This window comes from Enhydra lutris, unplaced genomic scaffold (genome assembly GCF_002288905.1).
Source record: "Enhydra lutris kenyoni isolate GAN:26980312 unplaced genomic scaffold, ASM228890v2 scaffoldscaffold46, whole genome shotgun sequence".
Lineage (NCBI taxonomy): Eukaryota > Metazoa > Chordata > Mammalia > Carnivora > Mustelidae > Enhydra > Enhydra lutris.
The window spans coordinates 12,310,031-12,331,520 of NW_019154130.1; the positions used below are offsets into that span (position 1 = coordinate 12,310,031).

General features: G+C 50.0%; 1 protein-coding gene across 1 annotated transcript in view; it reads right to left on the bottom strand.

The window, feature by feature from the left end:
- Positions 1-18,277: 18,277 nt before the first annotated feature.
- The window catches only part of LOC111156411 (nitric oxide synthase 1), an 84,036-nt gene continuing 80,823 nt past the window's right edge, over positions 18,278-21,490 (bottom strand). The window contains exons 26-28 of the mRNA XM_022517288.1: positions 20,493-20,687; positions 19,746-19,864; positions 18,278-18,754 (exon numbers count right to left, since the gene is read on the bottom strand). Coding sequence (XP_022372996.1) covers positions 18,739-18,754; positions 19,746-19,864; positions 20,493-20,687 — 330 coding nt within the window. The 3' untranslated portion in view covers positions 18,278-18,738. The remainder of the gene's footprint in view (positions 18,755-19,745; positions 19,865-20,492; positions 20,688-21,490) is intronic.

Genomic DNA, 21,490 nt, shown 5'->3' on the forward strand with positions numbered 1-21,490 from the left:
TTGTCCGCGTACCTGGGCCCGTCGCGCGCGCGCGCGCCAGGGCGCCCCTTTCGCCCCGCCCACCCGCCTCCAGGGGCGGGCTACGGATCGCCCCGCCCACGCCCGTGGCCACACCCTCTCGGCCCGAGCTGCAGGCTGTGGGCTGCGGGCTGCGGGCTGCGGGTTACGGCCCGCGGAGGGAAACCTGATCTTGTCAACTGTGCCGTGGGTCCGGGAGCGGCGAACCGGGGTGGGGAGGGGGTCGGAGGTGGGGGGTTGGGGGTTGAGGGGGTCATAGCAGCCTCCATCTTGTGTGTCCGGAGCGCTTCCTGTGCATGAGCTCAGCGGTCCTTCCCAATAACCCCATCAATTCTTACCTCCCCGAGTTACACATGGAGAAACTGAGGTTCAGGGAGCTAAAGGGACTTGCTCAGAATCCTGTGTACTAGATGTTAATTCAGAGCCACTTGACTTCTGCTTGACTATGCTCTAAACCAGTATGCTGTAATAATCGCTAATTTAATATTCTTGAGTGGGTGCTGTGCCAAGCATTTTACATTTCTTTCTCCTCTAGCAGAACCCTGTCTGTTGGATGCTGTAATTAAACCTATTCTACGAATACGGAAACCAAGGCTCATAAAGGTGGAAGTCTCTGGTTCAGAGTCACAGATACAGAAAGTGGTAGAGCCTGGCTTTGAACCCTTAAAGCGGGAATTACCATCCAGGTAATTCAGTGCCTGCACCAATACTACTACTACTACTAATTATTATTATTATTAGAAGCATCCAGGATGGATCAGCAGCGATCCTATTATTATAATAGTATTTATTAAATATATAAAATCATTAAATATAATTATCATTATAATATAATTGTTATTATTAAATATTTATAATATACAATGTATATAATACATATATATTTATTATTAATAAATATCAAATAAATATTTTTAACCAGAGCCCTGTGTTGTGTGCCTTGGGGATACAGATGTGAGTAAGATGGGGCCCTTGTCCACGGGAGCTCAAAGTCCAGTTGGGGTCAGGGTCTGCTGTCAGTACAGGGAGGCTCACCTACTGCCCTCAGAAATGAATCTGAAATTCCTGGGGCGCCTGGGTGGCTCAGTGGGTTAAAGCCTCTACCTTCAGCTCAGGTCATGATTCCAGGGTCCTATGATCGAGCCCCGCATCGGGCTCTCTGCTCACCAGGGAGCCTGCTTCCCTTCCTCTCTCTCTCTGCCTGCCTCTCTGCCTACTTGTGATCTCTGTCTGTCAAATAAATAAATAAAATCTTTTAAAAAAAATGAATCCGAAATTCCTAACATTGTTGCAAAGGGATAGTCCCCAGTTTACCTCTCCTTATCTATTTGAAGCCATTCTTTCCTTCACTAGTCACACCCCAGCCAGCCTGGTCTCTTTCCTTCCACTTCTGGCCTTCACATGTATTCCTGGAATATATTTTGTGCTAAAATGTCCTCCTCCTAGCTACTTCTCCTCTTCCTCCAGGCCTTGGTTTAACCTCTCCTGATGACCTCCTTTCCCTCACCGCAGCCCTGCTGCCCCAGATAGGATTCCTTCCCAGCACTTTTCAGTCTTGTCATTACTTACTGAATTAACATATAACTGTTCCACCTTTGTCTTTCCTGCTAGATCAAAAGCAACTTTAGCATCAGGACTGTATTTGATTCATGGGTGGGTGTCCCGTGACTTGGCTCAGGACCCCTATATAGCAGATCCTCAATAATTACTGTTATTTGCAATTGTCCAACCAGCTGTTTAGCTAGAGCAGGTCAGACTTTCCGAGGGAAAGCTTCTCATCTGTAAAATGAGGATATTAAGAAGAATCCTGGCCTCCTGGGATGGTCATGAGAATTCAGTGAGTACATTGACGTAAAGTGCATAGTAAAGTGACACAAGGAAAGTGCTGGGTAAAAGTGTGTCATGGGGGAATCGGGAGATACTGCTTCATGGGTACAGGTTTTATTTTGGAGAGACGGCAATATTTTTGGAACTAGATGGAGGAGGTGGTTGCACAACATTGTGAATGTACTAAATGCCACCGAATTGTTCATTTTAAAATGTTTAATTTTAGGAGCACCTGGCAGGCTTAGTCAGAAGAGTGTGGGACTCTTGATCTCTGGGTTGTGGGTTTGAGCCCTGCACTGCGCATAGAGCTCACTTAAAAAAAAAAAAAAAAAATGAACTGGGGCACCTGGGTGGCTCAGTGGGTTAAAGCCTCTGCTTTTGGCTCAGGTCTTGATCCCAGGGTCCTGGGATCAAGCCCCACAACGGGCTCTCTGCTCAGCGGGGAGCCTGCTTCCTCCTCCCTCTGCTGCCTCTCTGCCTGCCTGTGATCTCTGTCTGTCAAATAAATAAATAAGGGGCGCCTGGGTGGCTCAGTGGTTAAAGCCTTTGCCTTCGGCTCTGGTCATGATCCCAGGATCCTGGTGATCGAGCCTCACATCGGACTCTCTGCTCAGCAGGGAGCCTGCCTCCTTCTCCTCCTCTCTCTCTCTGCCTGCCTCTCTGCCTACTTGTGATCTGTCAAATAAATAAAAATCTTAAAAAAAATAAATAAAATCTTTAAAAAAAAAGAACTAAAACATTTAATTGAATGTTGTGTGAATTTCACCTCCATAAATTTGTTCAAAAGGGCATTACGGCTTGTAGTAGTCTGCTAGCACACCATAACAAAGCAGCCCAGATTGGCTTGACAGAAATTTATCTTTCCACAGTTCTAGAGGCTAGAAGCTTGAGATCAGGGTGCAGGCAGGGTTAGGGTCTTCTGAGGCCGGTCTCCATGGCTTGTAGATGGCCACCTTCCCCACATGGCCCTCCCTGTGTCCTCATCTCCTCTTAGAAGGATACCAGTCCTCTTAGATTACAGGGCCACCCTGATGACTTTAAAGACCCTCTCTTTATTAATCTAAGTGGCTTTATTATTATTATTTTAAAGTCATCTCTACACACAACACGGGGCTTGAACTCACAACCCTGAGATCAAGAGTCATGTGCTCTACCTACCGAGCCAGCCAGGTGCCCCAGAGATACAGTCGTACTCTGAGGTCTTAAGGGGTTAGAGCTTCAATGTAGGAGTCTGGGGGTAGGGAACGCTGCAGCTGTTGCTGCTACCACAGTCATGAAAACAGAGGGTTAGAGCAGCGCCTGGAGTGTGGCAAATCTGGGACAGAATCTGGGCCTTCCCTCCTGAAAACCCAGTGGCAGAGGTGAACACTGTCCACCAAGCCTCTTCGGGAAATGCGGGGTCCTCACCTTCTCCTGGTTCTTCCTCTGGGTGGCTGCCTGTTGGGGGGGTGGGAGAAGGAGGGGTGACTTGGGACCTCAGCCACAGCCCCCTCCTTTCACTCTCTCACCCTGTCTACACCTTGAGTGACGATCCAAACCTACTTTAAATGTTCACAACTCTCTCTGTAGCCCAGTTCACTCCTCTGAGATCTAGACTTGCTTATCTACCTGCTCACCTGACATCCCCTTTGGGTCCCTAAAACTCGCTGTGTCCAGGAGAAAACACACAACCTCCAGCAACTTCACTTGTCCTCTCCCAGTGGTTTCTGCCTTAGGAACAGCTGGCCATCCATCCATTTCTGCAAAACTAGAACTTGTGTGACTATCCTTGGCGCCTCCTTCTCCCTCACCATCTACATCTGAATGCCCAATAGAGGTTAATTTCTCTGTGCCTTGGTTTCCTCCTCTATAAAACGGGGATAACAACAGATCTTCCTATTAAATGAAACAATGTATATTTGTCACTTTGGGCCTCATAACAAATAAACCCAACACTCAGCAGCATAAAACAACCTTGTTTTTATGCTCTTGATTTTGTGGACCAGGAACGGGGAAGGTCTTAGCTGGGCAGCTCTGAATTGGAACGGGGCGGTGGCTCCAGATTCCACGCTCTCAAACACTGAGTGTACTTACCTCGGTCAGATCCTACAGTGCTTGAAAAAGGGGTTGGGATCTTAAGTGTGCTGGGAAGCGCTCTCCATACTCAAACGCCCAAACAGAGATTGTGTTCTCTCTGCCTGTTTCTCTGAGTAAACTTTTCTTGCTTCTTTTTTTGTTTTTGTTTTCTTTTGGAATAAGGAAGCGATTTTATTCCCTAAAAGATCACTCCTAATAGTTATCAATCTGTCTCTTTCCGTTTCCTTAGCCACGGTCCCCATCCATGTCCCCAGCAAGGTTCCTGAATGTTCCCTGGGCTTTCTCCCTGGCTCAGAGAATGTGAAATCAGCCCCAATAACACTCAGACTTTGGTAACCAAAGTTTTCAGCCCCTTAGGTGGAAGGCAGACCCCAGATTTGCACAGGTGATTGGAAAGCTCTTATCATGAACAACTACTGTTTCCTTATCAATGCCACCCAGACCCTCCTCCTTCCTATTGTTTTTTGTTTTTGTTTTTGTTTTTTAAAGTATGCTTCACAGCCAAGTGCAGAGCCCAATGCGGGGCTCAATCCCACCACCCTGAGATCAAGACCTGAGCTGAGATCAAGAGTCGGATGCTTAACCAACTGAGCCACCCAAGCGCCCCTCCTTTCTCCCACTTCTGATCAAAGATGACCAAGATACCGTCAGGGGAAAAAAATTAAAATCTCCTGACAACCCAGAAAAACCTCTCCACAATTCTAGAAAAGAATAGTTTTAATGGTGAAGCATTAAACTAGATTTGAGGCACAGCACAGGAAATCTGCTAACAAGATTACAAAGACGAGAGAAATCCCCCCTTTCATATACAGCCAAATACTGACAGCATCCCACACGTGCTCTCGAGATTAATGCTAGCTTGTCCTCATGTGGAAGGACCTGATCGCATCTTTCCTAGTTCATCCTAAACTCACTTGGTAACTGCGGTACACATTGTGCTAGCTAATTGCCTTTGTCTCAAGGAAATAATAAAACTTCTCATCTTAACCAGCTTGGAATGCGTTGCTTGGGCTAAACCCCCAAGGAGTTAAGGACACGAGCTTCCTTGGTATTTACATTTCAAAGAGATGTTTCTCAGGCCTCTAAGGAAAACATTCCTGGGTTGTACTACTGGCAAGAGGCTTGATGGGCGCTTAAAAAAGATTTGCAGGGATGTCTGGGTGGCTCAGTCAGTTAAGCACCTGCCTTTGGCTCAGGTCCCGGGATTGAGCCCCACATCGGGCTCCCTCTGCCCCTCACCCTGCTCATGCTCCCTCTCTCGCTCTCTCTCTCAAGTAAATAAAATCATTTTTTAAAAAAAGAAAAGAAAATGTGATGCTAAGTGAAAGAACCCAGCCACAAAAGGACAACTATTGTATGATCCCTCTTACACGAAACATCTTGAACAGGTAAATTCATAGAATTGGAAAGTAGATCAGTGGGAGGGCTGAGAGGGAGGAGGCAATGGGGAGTTACTGCTTAATGGTTATAGAGTTTCTGTTTAGGGTGATTGAAATGTTCTGGATGTTCTAGAAGTAGATCCTGTAAGTTTTTTTTGTTTTGTTTTGTTTTTGAGAGAGAGAGAGAGAAAGTGCATGGGGGTGGGGGTGTGCAGAGAGAGAGGGAGAGAATCTCGAGCGGATTCCCCACTGAGCATGGAACCCCATGCAGGGCTCAGTCTCATGACTCTGAAATCAGGACCTGAGCTGAAACCATGAGTTGGAGGCTCAACTGACTGAGCCACCCAGGCGCCCCCACCATTGTCCTTTATACCATTGGATTGTATACTTAAAAATAGCTAAATGGGGGGCGCCTGGGTGGCTCAGTGGGTTAAACCTCTGCCTTCAGCTCAGGTCATGATCCCAGGGTCCTGGGATCGAGCCCCGCACTGGGCTCTCTGCTCGGCAGGGAGCCTGCTTCCCCCCACCCCGCCTGCCTCTCTGCCTACTTGTGATCTCTGTCAAATAAATAAATTAAATCTTTTTAAAAAAATAGCTAAATGGTAAAATTTCTGCTACATACAGTTAACCATAGTGATAAAACAGCAAAAGATCTACATACATATCAAAGACACAGAGGAAAGATTTACACACGCACATAGTTTCTCCAGGAAACGCTCTAAGAAGGGAAAAAGGGGATGAGTCTCCTTCTGCTTGGGCAACAGGGAAATTTATAAATTTTAAATTTATCTTGTAGTACCCTCTTACCAAACTGCTGACTGATTGTATTGGACAGAGAGCCGATCCCCACACCCCCAACTCCTGCTTAAAATTACCTAACACAAGTCTAAATCCTAGACTAATTCCCTCTGGCCCCTCTCACCTGACCCCCCAGGTCCCCCCCCAGGGTGCCCTGTCCCTGCTCCAGCAAGCAATAAACCCATCTTTTGGTTTATCAGCATACAGTGTAGGTCTGGTTATTTTTGGCTAGAGGGTTTCAATATTCCTCTCCCAAGAGAGCTCTCTGCCCTAACTAGAGAGACCACGCCCACGACATCTTCAATGGCATCACAATAAATACACAAACTCTTTCTCTTCTGGTCCATCTCCCCAGACTCTGTCCCTCCTGAGGGCCTTTGCTAATTCTGTTCTCTTTTATCCTCGAGGGCTGGCTTTCCAGGTCCTGACTCAGCATTTAGATGGTCTAACTCAAGCTCTCTGTCCGTAGAAACACACATTGGGAGAGCGTGCCCTCAAGGGGTCCCCTTCCATTCATTAAACACTTCCAAATTGTCATAGTACGCACACTGGCGTGATTATTGGGTTCACTCACGGGCTCGGGCAGAGTTCTGTGGGTCCTGAAGCTTACACTGTCTGGAGGCCCTATTTTAGAAAAGAAAGGCATACTATGAACTCATAAGTGAACAGGGGCGCATTTGGGTAGAATGAGAGAAGAAGGAAGCTTGAAAGGATCTTTCTAAGTGAGGAGACCCCGGAGTTAAGCTTCATCAGCAACACGAGAAACACACCTCTTCCTGTAAAATGATGAACTTCATGACAGCAGGGCCTCTATCCGATTTTGCTAGGGTATGTGAGAGGGTGTCACCCTATCCTACAGACATTTCTTTAGACCAAAGAACCCCACCTGTCCCCCCCCCAAGCATGCTTAGCCTGCTCCCTTAGGCTGCCTCAGTCGCGGGGGTGATGAGACCTTCCCCAACCGCCTTCTTTCTGTAAACTCTCTGTCACTCTACTGTTTTTTATTTTTTTTAAAGATTTTATTTATTTGACAGAAAGAGCTCACAAGTAGGCGGAGAGGCAGGCAGAGAGAGGGGGAAGTAGGCTCCCTGCTGAGCAGAGAGCCCGATGTGGGGCTCAATCTCAGGACCCTGAGATCATGACCTGAGCCGAAGGCAGAGGCTTTAACGCACTGCGCCACCCAGGCGCCCCCACTCTGCTGTTTTTCTCCAAAATTACTTATCACCATCTATCATTAGGACATACTCCTTCAAAAAAATTACTGTCTCAGGGCGTCTGGGTGGCTCAGTCCTTAAGTGTCTGCCTGCGGCTTAGGTCATGGCCCCAGGGTCCTGGGATGGAGCCCCCCACTGGGTTTCCTGCTCTGCGGGAAGCCTGCTTCTCCCTCTCCCATTTCCCCTGCTCGCGTTCCCTCTCTCGCTGTCTCTCTCTCTCTGGCAAATAAATAAATAAATAAAATCTTTAAAAAAAATTCACTGTCTCTCTCCTTCCAACAGAATGTGAGTCCTCTTGGTTGACCCGCGGTGTCTACAAAAGGGCTCAACCCATAGGTCTTCATTATATTTCTAGTGGATAAGGGGTTCACCTTGTAAGTGCAAATCAATTGAGCTGGTTATAAATTGCACAGGGGAGGGGGGTGGTGCACCGGGGTGGCTCAGTGGGTTTAGCCTCTGCCTTCCGCTTGGATCATGATCTCAGGGTCCTGGGGTCGAGCCCCGCATTGGGCTCTGTGCTCAGCAGGGGGCCTGCTTCCCCACACTCTCTCTCTGCCTACTTGTGATCTCTCTCTCCGTCAAATAAATAATAAAATCTCAAAAAATAAATAAATAAATTGCAGAGCAGTAAGGGAGGGTGAATGTGACTCTGGAGGGTCAGAGGGCAGCCGATCGCAGACTGAGTAACAGCCCCCAAACACGTCCACATTCTCACAATCCCGTTGCCTCTGATGGTACTAGGAGTCATGTGCTTTCTTCCAACACCACCAAGCAATTCTCCAACACTAGCTGGGTATCCTACAATCCAACCCAGTTCTGACACTGTCTACCTGGAGACAGCATCAGACCCCACAAGTTCAGGGCTCAGAAGGGCCAGACTGTTCCCCTCCCCCACTTCAGCCCATACTTAGAAGTGGAGGTTGTTGCCTGTGGTTCTGATTGGCTGCAGAAGTTTCCAGGACCCCTTCACCAGTTTGATTGATTTCCTCGAATGACTCACAGAACTCAGAAACATTTCACTTCCTAGATTGCTGGCTTCTTACAAAAAGATGGAACTCGGGAACAGCCCGATGGATGAGAAGCTTCCATGCCTTTTTTTTTTTTTTTTTCTTCCATGCTTTTGGAGCACAGAGCTGTCCCCAAAGCCCCAGGATTTCGCCAATGCAGATGCTTCCACATCCTGTCCTTTTGGCTTTTCATGGAGGCTTCCATTACAAAGGCCTGACTGATTGACTCATCGACCATTGGCAATTGATTCCACCTGCAGCTGCCTCCTGGCTCCTCAGGTCAGGAAGGGTGGCATGAAGGGGAAAGTTCAAACCCTTTGATCATGGGGTTGGTTCTCCTGGCAACCAGCCCCATCCCCAGGTGCTTTCCATAAGTCAATCCGTTCACATAAACTCAGGTGTGGTGAAAGGGGTTTGTTAGGAACAAGGAGAATTTATCGCTCTTATCATATTAAGAAATTCCAAGGACTGAGGCGCCTGGGTGGCTCAGTGGGTTAAAGCCTCTGCCTTCGGCTCCGGTCATGATCCCAGGGTCCTGGGATTGAGCCCTGCATCGGGCTCTCTGCTCAGCAGGGAGCCTGCTTCCCTTCCTCTCTCTCTGCCTGCCTCTCTGCCTACCTGTGATCTCTGTCAGATAAATAAATAAAATCTTAAAAAAAAAATTCCAAGGATTTTAGGAACTCTGTGCAGACCACTAATGTATTTCTTTTTTTCTTTTTTTAAAAATGTATTTCTTATTATAAATCACAGTACCACAGTTTCCTTACATGGCAAAAGGGACTTTGTAGTCATAATTAGGTGAGGAATCTTGAGATGGGAAAATTTTCCTGTGCAGCCTGGATAGGCCCAGTATAATCACAAAGGTCCTTAGAAGAGGGGGACAGGAGGGTCAGAGGCAGAAAGAGAAGGTTGACAAGGAAGGCAGAGGTGGAAGTGAAGCTGGTCATAAGCCAAAGAATGCGGGGAGCAGGGCTCCTGGGAGGCTCAGCCTTCTGGGTTAAGCCTCTGCCTTCTGCTCAGGTCATGGTCCCTACATCCGCTCTCTGCTCAGCGGGGAGCCTGCTTCCCCCTTCCCCCTCTCTCTCTGCCTGCCTCTCTGCCTACTTGTGATCTCTCTCTCTGTCAAATAAGTAAATAAAATCTTAAGAAAAAAAAAAGAATGCGGGAGCTTCTAGAAGCTGGAAGAGGCAAGGAAAGGGATTCTCCCCTAGAGCAGGGGCGATAATCAGAAACTAACGCATATTAAACGCACGCGTTGTATCAGTTTTCCATTGCTGCTGTAACAAATTACCACAATTTACTGGCTTAAAACAGCTCAAATTTATGATCTCCCTGCGCTGGGTGTCGGAAGTCTCTGATGGGTTTTATGAAGCTAAAATAAAGCGGTCAGCAGAACCGCTGCTCCCAGCAGCAGGACCCCAACCTCTGCTGCAGCGATGCGGTACGCCAGGGACATGATGTGCTTGCTTGTTACTCAGAGTTCAGTGGCAAGAGGTAACAAATATATGGAGGCAGATAAAACATGTGCGTGTGCACACACACAGCTATTGCAAACCAATACCTACGTGCCAAGCGATGGGTACAGACAGCTGAAAAGGCGACTTTGAATCCAACCATCAGCAAGAGAAGTGGGATTGGCCTTGGTGGAAGAGGGAGGGTGGGCTTTCCAGGTAAGGGGAGTAGCAGAAATACAGGCTAGGCAGAAGGGAAGTAAAAGCTACCTTTAGAACCATCGGGGTGAACCCGCAGACGGGACATTGGCGTGGAGGCGTGGTCATTGAGAAGGCTGCCTGCCTCCGGCCAGAGCCTGCACCGAATGCTGGTGGGAGGGGTTAGCTCTCCTCCCCTGGTCCCTGGTGGCACTGATTGCCTCGTGGAAAATGCATGACGGTTAAAAGAGATATTTCGAGAGGGCAATCTGGGGGCATTGTGTGTTTTTCAAGGAAAGCGAAGCCACCAGCTTGAAGGAAAAAGGAACAGGTGTCTCTCTCTCCCCACAGATTTGCCCGCAGCTTTTCTGCTAATAACTGCATTTCCATTAGCGACTCTTTTCAAAGCCTTCAAACCCAAACTGATTCAATTACTGCCTACTGTTTGATCGAATACGACCCCTTGTATTTATGGGGGGGCGTCTCAGAGCCTTTCCGATGCTTCCTGTCTTTCCCCCACTGCTTCCCTGGGAGACCAGAAATGGGGGCAGAGGAAATAAGGGCTCATAACTCTTAAAGATTTCAAATTCTTGGAAACTGTAAGGAAAAGCAAAGAGACCGAGGCTTCCAATATCAGCTCCGAGTTCTGGCGGAGGAAAAGACAGAGGCAGAGAGACCAGGAGACCGGTCATCCCTATTCCCCCCACCCCCACCATCCCCAAGTCAAGCAGTACAGAAAGATTTGTTTTTGTTTTTTGTTTTATTTTGTTTTTAAATCACTTCACTAATTACTCAGGCCTAATTGTCTGTTATTTGACTAACTTAATCTTATTTTCCTCCAGAGCCATTGCTAAAGTGATTTCCCTTTAGTGATGTGGGTTCCAAGCTCTCTATCAATCCACCGATTGTAAATTTTTTTCCTGCTTTTGTTCGCCTGGTGATTTTGCCAAAGGTACAGTGAGGGGAAAAAAAAGTCATTTTTACTATTTAACTGACGGTGAGGCCCCTATTCTATATTGACTCCTAGTCACTCAAAAATCTGTTCTTTCCCCTCCCCCACTCGTTTTCCACCCTTTCTTTGGATTTGTGGTTGGGAAGGTTCTGTTTTGGTGTAAACTGGGATTTTTTTCCCCACCTGGTTGCCAGGCAACAGCAGCCACCCCAATCAGGATGCAAAAAATGTTAAATTGTTCCGGCCACCTCTGGAGGCTTGGCCTGTCGAAAATCCAGTGCAGGTGGGGGCGGGGGAGGTGCTGGTTAAAATGTCCAAAGTCAGACCTTATCCCCAGTGAGCACTAATGGGCAGCTAGAGGGAGAAGCCCAGGAATTGGCTTTTAAAATGAGTGTCTTCTGTGATGACAGGTTGTCTTAGGGGGCTTAAGGATCCCTGGGCTGAATAGCAAATGGCAAATTACATCAAGAGGGAGCTGTTTGAGCTTCAACGAGAGAGAAAAGCGGAGAACATTTGAAGCTGGATGTTAGTTTATTTACTCATATTTACTCATATATAGGATGATTTTATCCCATCTTCTTCTATCCTGTTCTATGTGTGTTGAATTAAATGAATATTAATTCATTTAATCCTGTTACAACGCAATGAAGTTGAAACAATCACAGGCTACTTGACAGTGAAGAAAGGAAGATACAGAGAGGTTGAGTAACTCATCCCAAGTTGCACAGCGAGGAAGTGGAGGAGCCAGGATTTGAACTTCAGCAGTCTGGGACTCTTAGCAGCAGCCCCAGGAAGTGGTGAGGAAGGCAGATTCTTGAATTGGACAGTCTGGGTTCGAATTCTACCTCTAACATGTACTAGTTATGTTCACCTTGCACAGACACTGCCTGATCTCCTTGTGCCTCAGTTTCCCAAGTTTTAAATTGGAGAGTGAGTAATGATACCTATCCAAGTAGTCCCATGAAGACTGGCATTTTTTTTTTAAAGATTGTTTTTACTTATTTGACAGAGAGAGATGCAGAAAGAGAGGGAAAACAAGCGGGGGGCGGGTAGGAGAGGGAGAAGCTGGCTTCCTGCTGATCAGGAAGCCTATGCAGGACTCGATCCCAACAGTCTGGGATCATGACCTGAGCTGAAGGCAGATGCTTAACCACTAAGCCACCCAGGAGCCCCTGAAGACTGGCATTTAGTCATTCTTAGACATTATTTTAGTTAATTTCCGTGGCGCAGGATATAGCAGGAGACTGACGGGGGTTCTCTCATCCTACCCCATCTCTGACCGGCATCTCACATTTGACCTTGGGCCAGAGGCTCAGGGATGGGGTGGAGAAGGCAGGAACCGTACATGGGGAGCATCTGACGTTGGGTAAATTATTTTGTAACTTAAAAGGCTATCTGGTGGTTTGTGCTTTTTGGCCAGGAAATAGGTGTGAATGTCAAAATGGTCACAGCATCCAAATGGCGATGTCCAGAAGGGCATGACAAAGCCCTGGGGGCTCCCAGCCCCTAGCTGATCCTTTTGTATTCACCACCCTGTCAGGGCATTTGGGGTCAGCTCCTCTTCATCTGTCCTGCCAGTGCTTTTGAGGCCAGCTAGGAATTAAGTTTTAGGGTCCTCAGGGTTGTGTAGATAGGAAGGCAGGACTGGGGGAAAAGGTGGTACAGTTTCTCTGGGGCCCATTCAATGGATGCAGCAGTGATGGGAACAAAGGTGTTGCGGGCAGGATGGAGAGGAAGCTGAGATGCTCCACTGGGGTCCCAAGGACTCAGGAATCATTCCCCAGCTGCTGGGAGCACCCTCAGCAATCAGCCCTTTGGGGATGGCTTCTGCTGCAGAGAGCGGGCTGGTCCAGGACTGAATGATGGAGGGCTATGACACTCAGCCTTCTGGCCCCAAATCATGGACAGCTCTGGAAGGTCACCTTCAGAAACCCCTCAAGGTTGGCTGACATTTCTACTGCAACAATATGGCAGCTGAGGCTCTCCCTACACCCCCCTTCCCAAGACCACTTCCCAATCAATTTCCACCACCTGGCTCAGGGCGGGCTTCCTGGGGGCCCCTGACTGGCGACAGTGGGCACAGGTAAGAGAAATTCCCACCAAAGCAAATGACAGAACACAGCCAGTGAAGTCAATTCCACTTTTTAATATTTTAACCATAATGCAAACAGGCATAAGTAGACTTTTGTTGAATTCCATCAAGTTAGAAGATGAGGACAAGGCAGAAGGAGAGCATGCGGTGAACACAGCTTGGACAACCTCGCGAGGAGCGTGGGGCGGGTGACGGTCCTTGGAGGAAGGTGCAGGAGTGCACGGGACACTGGGCAGACATTAGCAGCATCGAGAGCTCAGAGGTAGGGGGACGTCCGAATTTCTGACTCTGCGTGTGTGTGTGTGTGTGTATGTGTGTTGACATGTGACAGCCACTCTGCCCACCTCCCCACCTCCTCAGCCCCGAATGGAAACCCACTGGTACAGCAAGGAGGGGATGGCCAACTGCGTTCTCATTCTCTCTCTCTCTCTCCCTCCCTTCTGGGAAATCACTGCTGAGCCCAGAGTGGGTCCTACGATCACAAGATAGCACAACACAAAGAAAACAGGGCAGGGCGGGGTGCACGGCATCGGGTCTCCGTGGGTCGTAATCAGAGTGATGCCAAGGGCACAGCATCTTACCAAAATGGAACCGTCATCCTTTCCATCTTGAGAGGGAATTTGTGAAACCACATTTTCATCATCCCCAGCCCCCGAAACCTTCTCCAATAACAGAAACAAAGCCGTCACCTGAGGGCTGCTCTGCTGATACCAGAGGGTCCAGGATCGAAAGGCTTGGGGTAGCCAGGAGAGATTCTTTTGCTCCCAGGGGACATCTGTCACAGTGGTGGGGGTGGGGTGGGGAGGGGCTGCTGCTGGCTTCTAGTGGGTGGAGGCCAGAGATGTCCCCAGAACAGCCTCCACCACAAAGAATTCTCTAGCCCCAAATACCAATAGTGCTGAGGTTGGCTGACCCTGGACCGGAGCCGAGTCTGGGCACTTGGACGTCCTGGAGTCATTTTCTAGAAGACTATGGAAAGCAGCATCTGCAGGCAGATTTGCTCCTCCCTGCCAGACCACCTCATTAAGAACAGTCTCTGTCCTGGACAAGACAGACACGCCTTGCTTGTTCAGAGCTATTCAGATCTTCCAGGACAAAACACACTCATAAACAAACTAAGGCATGTTTACCCCAGACCTCCTCCCTTGCACGATTGCACGCGGCTCTGACAAGCAGTAAACAAGGAGAGCCCCAAGACCCATGTTCCAGGGTGAGAGTTAACCTAGGTCCCCATGCAGGTCTTCTTTTGGGAAGAGGCAGCCTTTGCCACCTGAGGTGGGGACTGGGAGTGGATCGAGGACAGGGAACATATGATAGAGCAGAGACCAGGCTGGTGTCAGCCCCAAAGGGTCAGATTCAGGTTCATGGAGACCATCTGTGTTGAGTTCTGGGGGGGGGCAGGGATTCTCAGATCTGTCTTCCTCCATCCTTTCATTCTTGAGCCAAACAGGACATTAGGATGCAGGAAACTTTACAAGGGTTGGGAAACGTCAAGGCGTATGGATAAGCCCTATAGGACGCCTGGATGAAGATTTCTTCCTCCTTGTCACCTGTAGGCCATCTCGAATTACCTTGCCAATGCAGACAGAAGGCTTTGTGGGTTAGGTGGGCACGGTGACATGCTGGAGGTCAAGGCAGTGGAGATGCAAATATACAAGGTAACGGCTTCACACAGAAGCTTAACCCCCCAGTTTTCCCAACGGCATGAATGGCCAGAGCTCCAGGGGTGAACCGGCCCAGACATCTGGCTTGCCCGTCTTGGCAGAGGGACGGTTTGCCAGTGATCTGGGTCAGAAAAATCTCACTTGTTTTGGACTTAGGGCAAAACCTGACCTCCTTTTGGAAGTCTAAAGCAGGTGGCTGTTGAGAATGTGCTTGGCAAGAAAATCCTTTGTTCTAAGGCCAATGTCTAGCTGGCCTGGGGTCAGTTTTCTTTCCGTGCATCTAGGCCTGGCTGGACCTTGGAAGGATGCACCCTGTTGGCTCAGGGAGAAGCTGGTTTATCATGTCAACAACGGCAAACTCCTCTTTCCCTCCAGGCTGTTTGGTGCCCCCCCAGCCCCCCCTCCCCGTTTCCTTTCTTAGCCTAGAGATAAGACTCCTGTTTTTCTCCTCCCCAGCAGCGAGGTCTTCAGGTCCTGATTTAATAACTGCATAACATTCTACGGCTGGTTCAACAGACCAGCCGTCCACGTCCACACTCTGTCCTGCAGCCGGAACATTCTTTTCCAAGCCCAACTCCAAAGACCTTATTTTACCCATTTGAAAAACATTCCTAGGGATGCCCTGCCGCCTTCCAATGAATCTAAATTCCTGGACATGCGCTCACCTGTCCCTAACACCTGCTCCCTGCTCACCTGCCCAGCATCTGGCTCAGCACCCTCAGCCTTCCAAAGCTGTGCCAGAAGCAAAGCGCTCCCTTCTGTGCCTTTCCTCTCACTCTTCCTCCTTCCTGGATATCTGATCTCCCCAAACCTGCAGGTGGGATCCACTCGTTTCTCAAACCCCAGACATTTATATCGAGTCTAAGATTGTGTGTCTACATACCGAGATTCTCATTGCCTACAAACCGAAACTGTTCTGGGCTCCGTATTCTCCCCTGTACCTTCTGCATAGTTACTGGTGAAGTGGAAAAATGAAATTTGAAAGCTTCAGTGGGCCAGGTACCATAACTGGTTGTTTTATGGGCATTATCTCATTTAACTCACTTTGCTATATAAGTGGATATATAGACTCAGAAAGGGTACATCACCAGCCCAGGGCTGTCTGTGGAAACGGGGGAGGGGGAAGAGTTAGCATTGGAACTCAGGGCTGCTTACAAAGGCTCCATTTTGGTGGGTGTGAAGCATTTCCCTGAACCCAAGGATAGCTGGCTGTCTCCCTCCATAGAAATCATTCGGGAAAAGATTCCTCCACTCAGGGAGTTTAATTAGCTCTGCTTCTTTCCTAACGCAAGGTGCTGGCTCTGGATTCACAGTGATGAATGGGGGGGGGGCATAGCCATGTCAGCTTCTGCGGAGGGGGAGGTCTCCTTACTCCTGGCCAAGCTCCCTTTTGTTAAATGGGGTTGGAGTCACTGCAGAGCAGTCCAAGGTCTGTAATCTAGGTAACTCCCAAATGCCCAATCAATCTTCTTTTTCTGCTCACCTATTGTGAAACCAAATTTTGCACCTGGGTTTGGCTACTGGGACCGAAGTAAAAAACCACCACAAGAGGGCAGCATTTACCCACCCTGCATCAGAGCCAAAGCCTAAATCAGGACTCCACACTCTACCTCTTCATAGGCTCCTTACAGGGAGGTTTTTCAGAACAGGGATTCCGGCAAATGAGAGAAACACATCAGGCCAGCCTCCAGTCTTCTAGCAGGGAGTCCTGAAGCAGCCGGCATTGGGTGTTGAAAGGCATTTCCTTTAAAAACAAAAATCTTTCTTGGGAAGAAAAGATGCATCCCAATTCTGTGATCACTGCTTTGGACTCCTGGGTACAAGGAGATGATGCTTCCATCTGCGAGCCTGCTACCGGAGGGGAGGGGTGCATGACGGAGGTGCCCGGCACACAGGAAGTGCACACGAGCACTCATTCGGTGATGGAAAAGCACTCACAGTCAGAGCTTGTCAGGAGAGGGAAGCATGGATAAGTTCCTCCCCGAGTGAGGCTGGGCACTGCAGTTCAGGGTCTGGGGAGCAAGGCCTGTCTTAGCAAGTGTCTCTAAAGGGCTCAAAGGGTTGAAAGAAAGCCCCCGTGGGGGAAGCTGCTAGGAGCCAGAATTGTGTATAAAATGGGCGTCTGGAGTTCCAGATTGGCAGAGTGGGGTAGCACGCTGAGTGCCTGGGCTTGGTCTCCTTGCCATGAAAGCCCCAGCCAGAGGAAACAGGATTAAAGGAAGGCTGGCAGGTGGTAACTGGAGGCAGCCCAGCTCCGCATGCAGGGGGATGGGACCCCAGAGGGAGGGGGGCTGCCGTGGAGGGTGGAGAAAGGCAAGGGCCAGTTTGCTTTTTGCCTTTAAGAATCTCAGAGGTTGTCCTTTCCTGGGGACATCTCTTTGGCACTCCGTGTCCTAAGGCTCTTCCAGAAAGGGCCAGGGCACTTTCTCTTTGGCAGCCCCCCAAACAGAGCATCAAGAAATACCCATTGTGCCCTACAGAAAGGCGAAGCACTCTCTCTGGGCAATAAAACATAAAACAACAAAACAGAACAGCCCACCCACAGAAGGCTTCCCCTCCAACCTGGGCCAGCCCCTCCAGTAATTTCTTGGCTCTCTCCAGGCTTTCCCCTGATTTTGAGCACTTCCGGGGGTGGGGGCGGGGGAGGTGCCCTCCCAACCCATTCATCCTGATGGTGGGCACAGCACTTTACCTCCTAGGGTTGGGGGGAGGGGGGAAACTAAACTGACCCTGATTCTCACTGAAGATTGTGTTGCCCATTTTTGATCGGAGTCAAGGTTCATTTCTTTGGCAAAATTATTTGGTCAGGCTAGAAACTTGGGAGATTGCTTTTAGAAGGCCAGGAGTATGAGTGCCAGGCCATGCCCGGTGGTGGTCCTGGGGAGGAAGTCGCGTGATGCCTCATGATGTCTTCCCTCTCCAACTTGTCTGCTTTAAGGGCCTTCTGTTATTTCCTTCCCAGGGTGGAAGGGCCAGCCCTATTTGGGGCAATAAAAAAATAGCAGTGATATTCTTCCTTGATACTGTTTCCAGTCTGTACCACTCTAAAGGCTGATCTATTCATACTTTTTTCACTTCATAAATTATAAGGGGAAGGAACTTGCCCAAAGTCACCTGATGGCAAAGATGGGATGATTCTTACTTCCCCATACTCTCTGGGACATTACTTCTCCCTGTTGTGGATGGGATGGTCCAGGGAGGGCCAAATCAGGTGATCCTGTCTGGGGTGAGGGGTCGGGCTGGGGAGGAGGTGTGCTTAATCCACAAGATGGGTTAGTTTCCCAGGAAGGGCTCCACTAACTGGTACCAGAATCTAAATGCGACCGATTCTGTGAGCCCCTTTTTAACGGAGCCCCCCCCTTAATCATCACACTCGCTTCCCCCTGCCCTTTGTAACCAGGACAATGAGGGTGCCTCCAAGTGTTTCAGGGATGTGAGCATAGACAGAAATTACAGACGTGTGGAGAACCAGGGCACGGTTCTTGGCACTGAGAGTCTGCAGGCCACACGCTGCCACAGGCAAGAGGACAGACGGAGACCCAGGCCTGTCCCACACGTGCATGCATGTGCACACACAGACACACACACACACACACACACACACACACACACACACGACCAGGACGTCATCATAAAAAAGGACAAGGGGGGGCTTCAGCAGCAGAGAGACTGGCTCAGAAGACCTTCCTGACCAGTCCCTGGAGCCTCTCCGGGGGAACCCCAGAGCCACGGCCACGTTCCAGTGATGTCATGCGCCGGGGATCTGCCCTTGTCGGGAAGAGAGGGAGGGGGAAACAGTTTTGTAAGAGCCACTGTGGATTATAAAGGCATTGCATTGTAGCAGGACAACTCAAGGAGAAAACCCAAGAGGGCCAAGGAAACCACCGAGGGGCAAGGACCCAGAAGAGGAAAAACCACAGCGACAGGACGAGAGGGACAGCGGGGGCCACACAGGGTCCCGGAGGGAAGGTTCAGCAGTGTCCACGCTTAGAAAACCTGCAGCCGCTCCGCGGGGGTGCATGGGACAGCCCCCCTGCCATCCGTCTGGGCAAGAGGATCCAGTTAGGAGCTGAAAACCCTGTGGGAAGACAGGGCGGGGAGGGGGTGGGCAGTTAGTGTCCTGGAGGCGAAGCTGAGTTGTTTCCTTACAGAGCCACAGAAAAGCCACTAAGCTCTGGGTTTCACTGTCCCTTCCTCTGCAGGCTCCCCGCCTCAGATAGCACCTGACCCCTAGCTGGGCTCGTCTTGAATGAATGGATGGACTCATGAAGGAATGAAAGAGTGCTTGCTCACCAACACACCCGGCCAGAAAGAGGGGCAAAGAAAGGGGCTTTCCGATAGCCAAAGGAGTTGGAATCTGGAAAGTGAGAAAGCGAGCCTACCGGACACAAAGTATGTTTTGTATGCGCAGGGAAAATAATGAGGCTGTTAAGAAATGGGGTGTCTTCCCTACGCCACCAAAAATGAGACAACCCAGTTCCTACCTAATTTAACATAAAGGGCACACGGCGGTGGTTTGCAGGCGGTCTGTGGGTGGGCGTGGGTGAGTGCCATTTCCGTCCTGGTTGAGAGGTCCCGGCCTTAAGGGGAGGTTTAACTAGTGAGACTCAGTCCAGTTTTGTGGTGCCTCAGACCGTTCCCAGCAATTTCTAGAGGACCCGTGAAGTTGCCAAAATAATACCGGTTGGGATCTGCATGGATGAGAACAGTCTACGCAATTTGGGGGTGTGGGAGGTGGTGTAAAAAGGCTGGGAGCAGCGGCTCGGAATACACCTTCCTGAAGACTGGAGACGTCATTCCACTAGGGGGCGCCCCAGGCCGACTCAGGGATCCGAAGCCAGGATTCCCAGGCCTCAGAATCCCCTGGAGGGCCCCTTAAAAACATAAACCTCGGTTCTCACTCCAGAGTTTTAGAGTCAGCAGGTCTGGAGCGGCCTGGGAATTTGCATTTGTAGCCCACCTTCCACTGTGGGAAAGCCAGGGCAAACAAAGACAGACATCCCCCAGCCATCAGCACTGGGAAAAGACGGCTCTGCCCGCCCCTCTCCCCAGGGATGGAGCCAGCTTACTCGTCAGTGTCTTTTTTGCTCTCCTCAATGAAGGCAATGGATTCAGATCTAAGGCGGTTGGTCACTTCATATGTTCGCAGGGTGACCCCGAAAATATCCTCATGGTACCGGTTGTCATCCTGGGGGACAGAAACAGCCTTCAAATGCCAGCCAAAGGCAGGAGAGGGACAGACACACTGACAACCTGGAATGGAATGTCCTTGAAAAAGATGGGTTCTAAACAAACAAGATGTAACCCAAAGCCCCCTGGAAGACCTCTTTTTTCCCAGACTGTGCTTCCTAAGACCCCATGCCCTAACCCTCCAGGGCTTGGGGTCTTACCAGCCCAGGGTGGCAAAAAAACATTTCAGTTCACATCCGAACTGGCACAGCTTGGACAAACCTTTTTGTGCAGTGCTCAACCTGGACAACTGCACAGGACAGCGCTGCAGCTTAGTTCTGGGGGCAGGAAGAGTCGGTTTAGGAAGGTTGCTATCCAGTTACCCAGTGGTCTACCCGCCTATTATTTTCACACACCACAGCCCCCATCCATATTTAATACATGCACCTGCACACCCAACACCCAGTCCTCCTCCTTCTCTCTCATCTATGGTTGGGGACCACGGGTATCCTCAACCTTGAGCCATAAATGGGAAAATGGGAGCAGGTGGGGATGTCATCATGGCCCCTCTAATCACTGAGACAGGCAGGGTGAGGAAGAGGAGACAGGAACCGGATGCTGACAAAGGGATCCAAGAGGCCACTCACCCTCAGCCTGCTGATGAACACACCCGCATCCTCCGCTGAGAGTTTCCCCTGCTGGGTCATGATGCGCTGGATGGCTTTGAGGACATCAGCGGCCATGGTGACGTCCCCGCAGACATAGATGTGGCCCCCTTGCTCCTGCAGGGCTCGGTACACCGGTTCTGCTAGCTGTTCCTGCAGGATGTCCTGCACGTACTTCTGCAGGGGGCAGCAAGAGCCGTGAGAAGGAGCTGGATCCTGGGCAGCAGCACACTACCCGCCCCCAGGACAGCAGAGCCTGACATAGGTGACCCAGGGGAGCAGGAGGAGCAAGGAAGAGAGGGAAAGCCGATCCGAGCGTGTGTGAGTGAGCTGCACCTGTGCTGGAGTTCAGCGGGGCTGAGGATCCTCGAGAGGGTCATGCGGAACACACCCCAGAGCCGTAACCCAGAGGTGCATAGGGTGGGTTCACAATCTACCTGCTCCCTGTCCGATGGCCAGAGGTCCCCCACAGGGTGTTGACCCCTGTACTCTGATAGGTGCGGGGTTCAGCCTATGCTGGGGTGCCAGAGAGGCAAGAGAGCAGGAGATGGGGGAGGCGAGGGGCTCTCAGCTTCCACCTGTGCAAAGCCTGCTGCTGTACAACAGCTGGAGTAGAAGGTGGGCTAAGAGAAAGTGGGGTGGGCACGGGGGGGGGTTCCAAATCAGCCTCCGGGGGATTTGCCTTATCTGTTCAGGATGCCTTTCACTTGTCTAGGTAACTCCCTTGGGGTGAGGCGGACATGCAGCTGGTAGGTCTTGGCACGGCTGTCCTGCTTGTAAAGACACTGGGGCACTTCCACACCAGCTATCAAAAAGCCCCTGCCCATCTGCTGACAGCCCACCCCACCCCAGCTCTCCCGGCCCCTTTCCTGGGACCTCTCTGGATCTCCCCCAGATCCAGGAAGAGCACGCTCCAGTCCCGCGGCCTGTGTCTGTATTCTGACTTTGCGCCTCTTGGGGACTGTTACATTTTTTTTTTT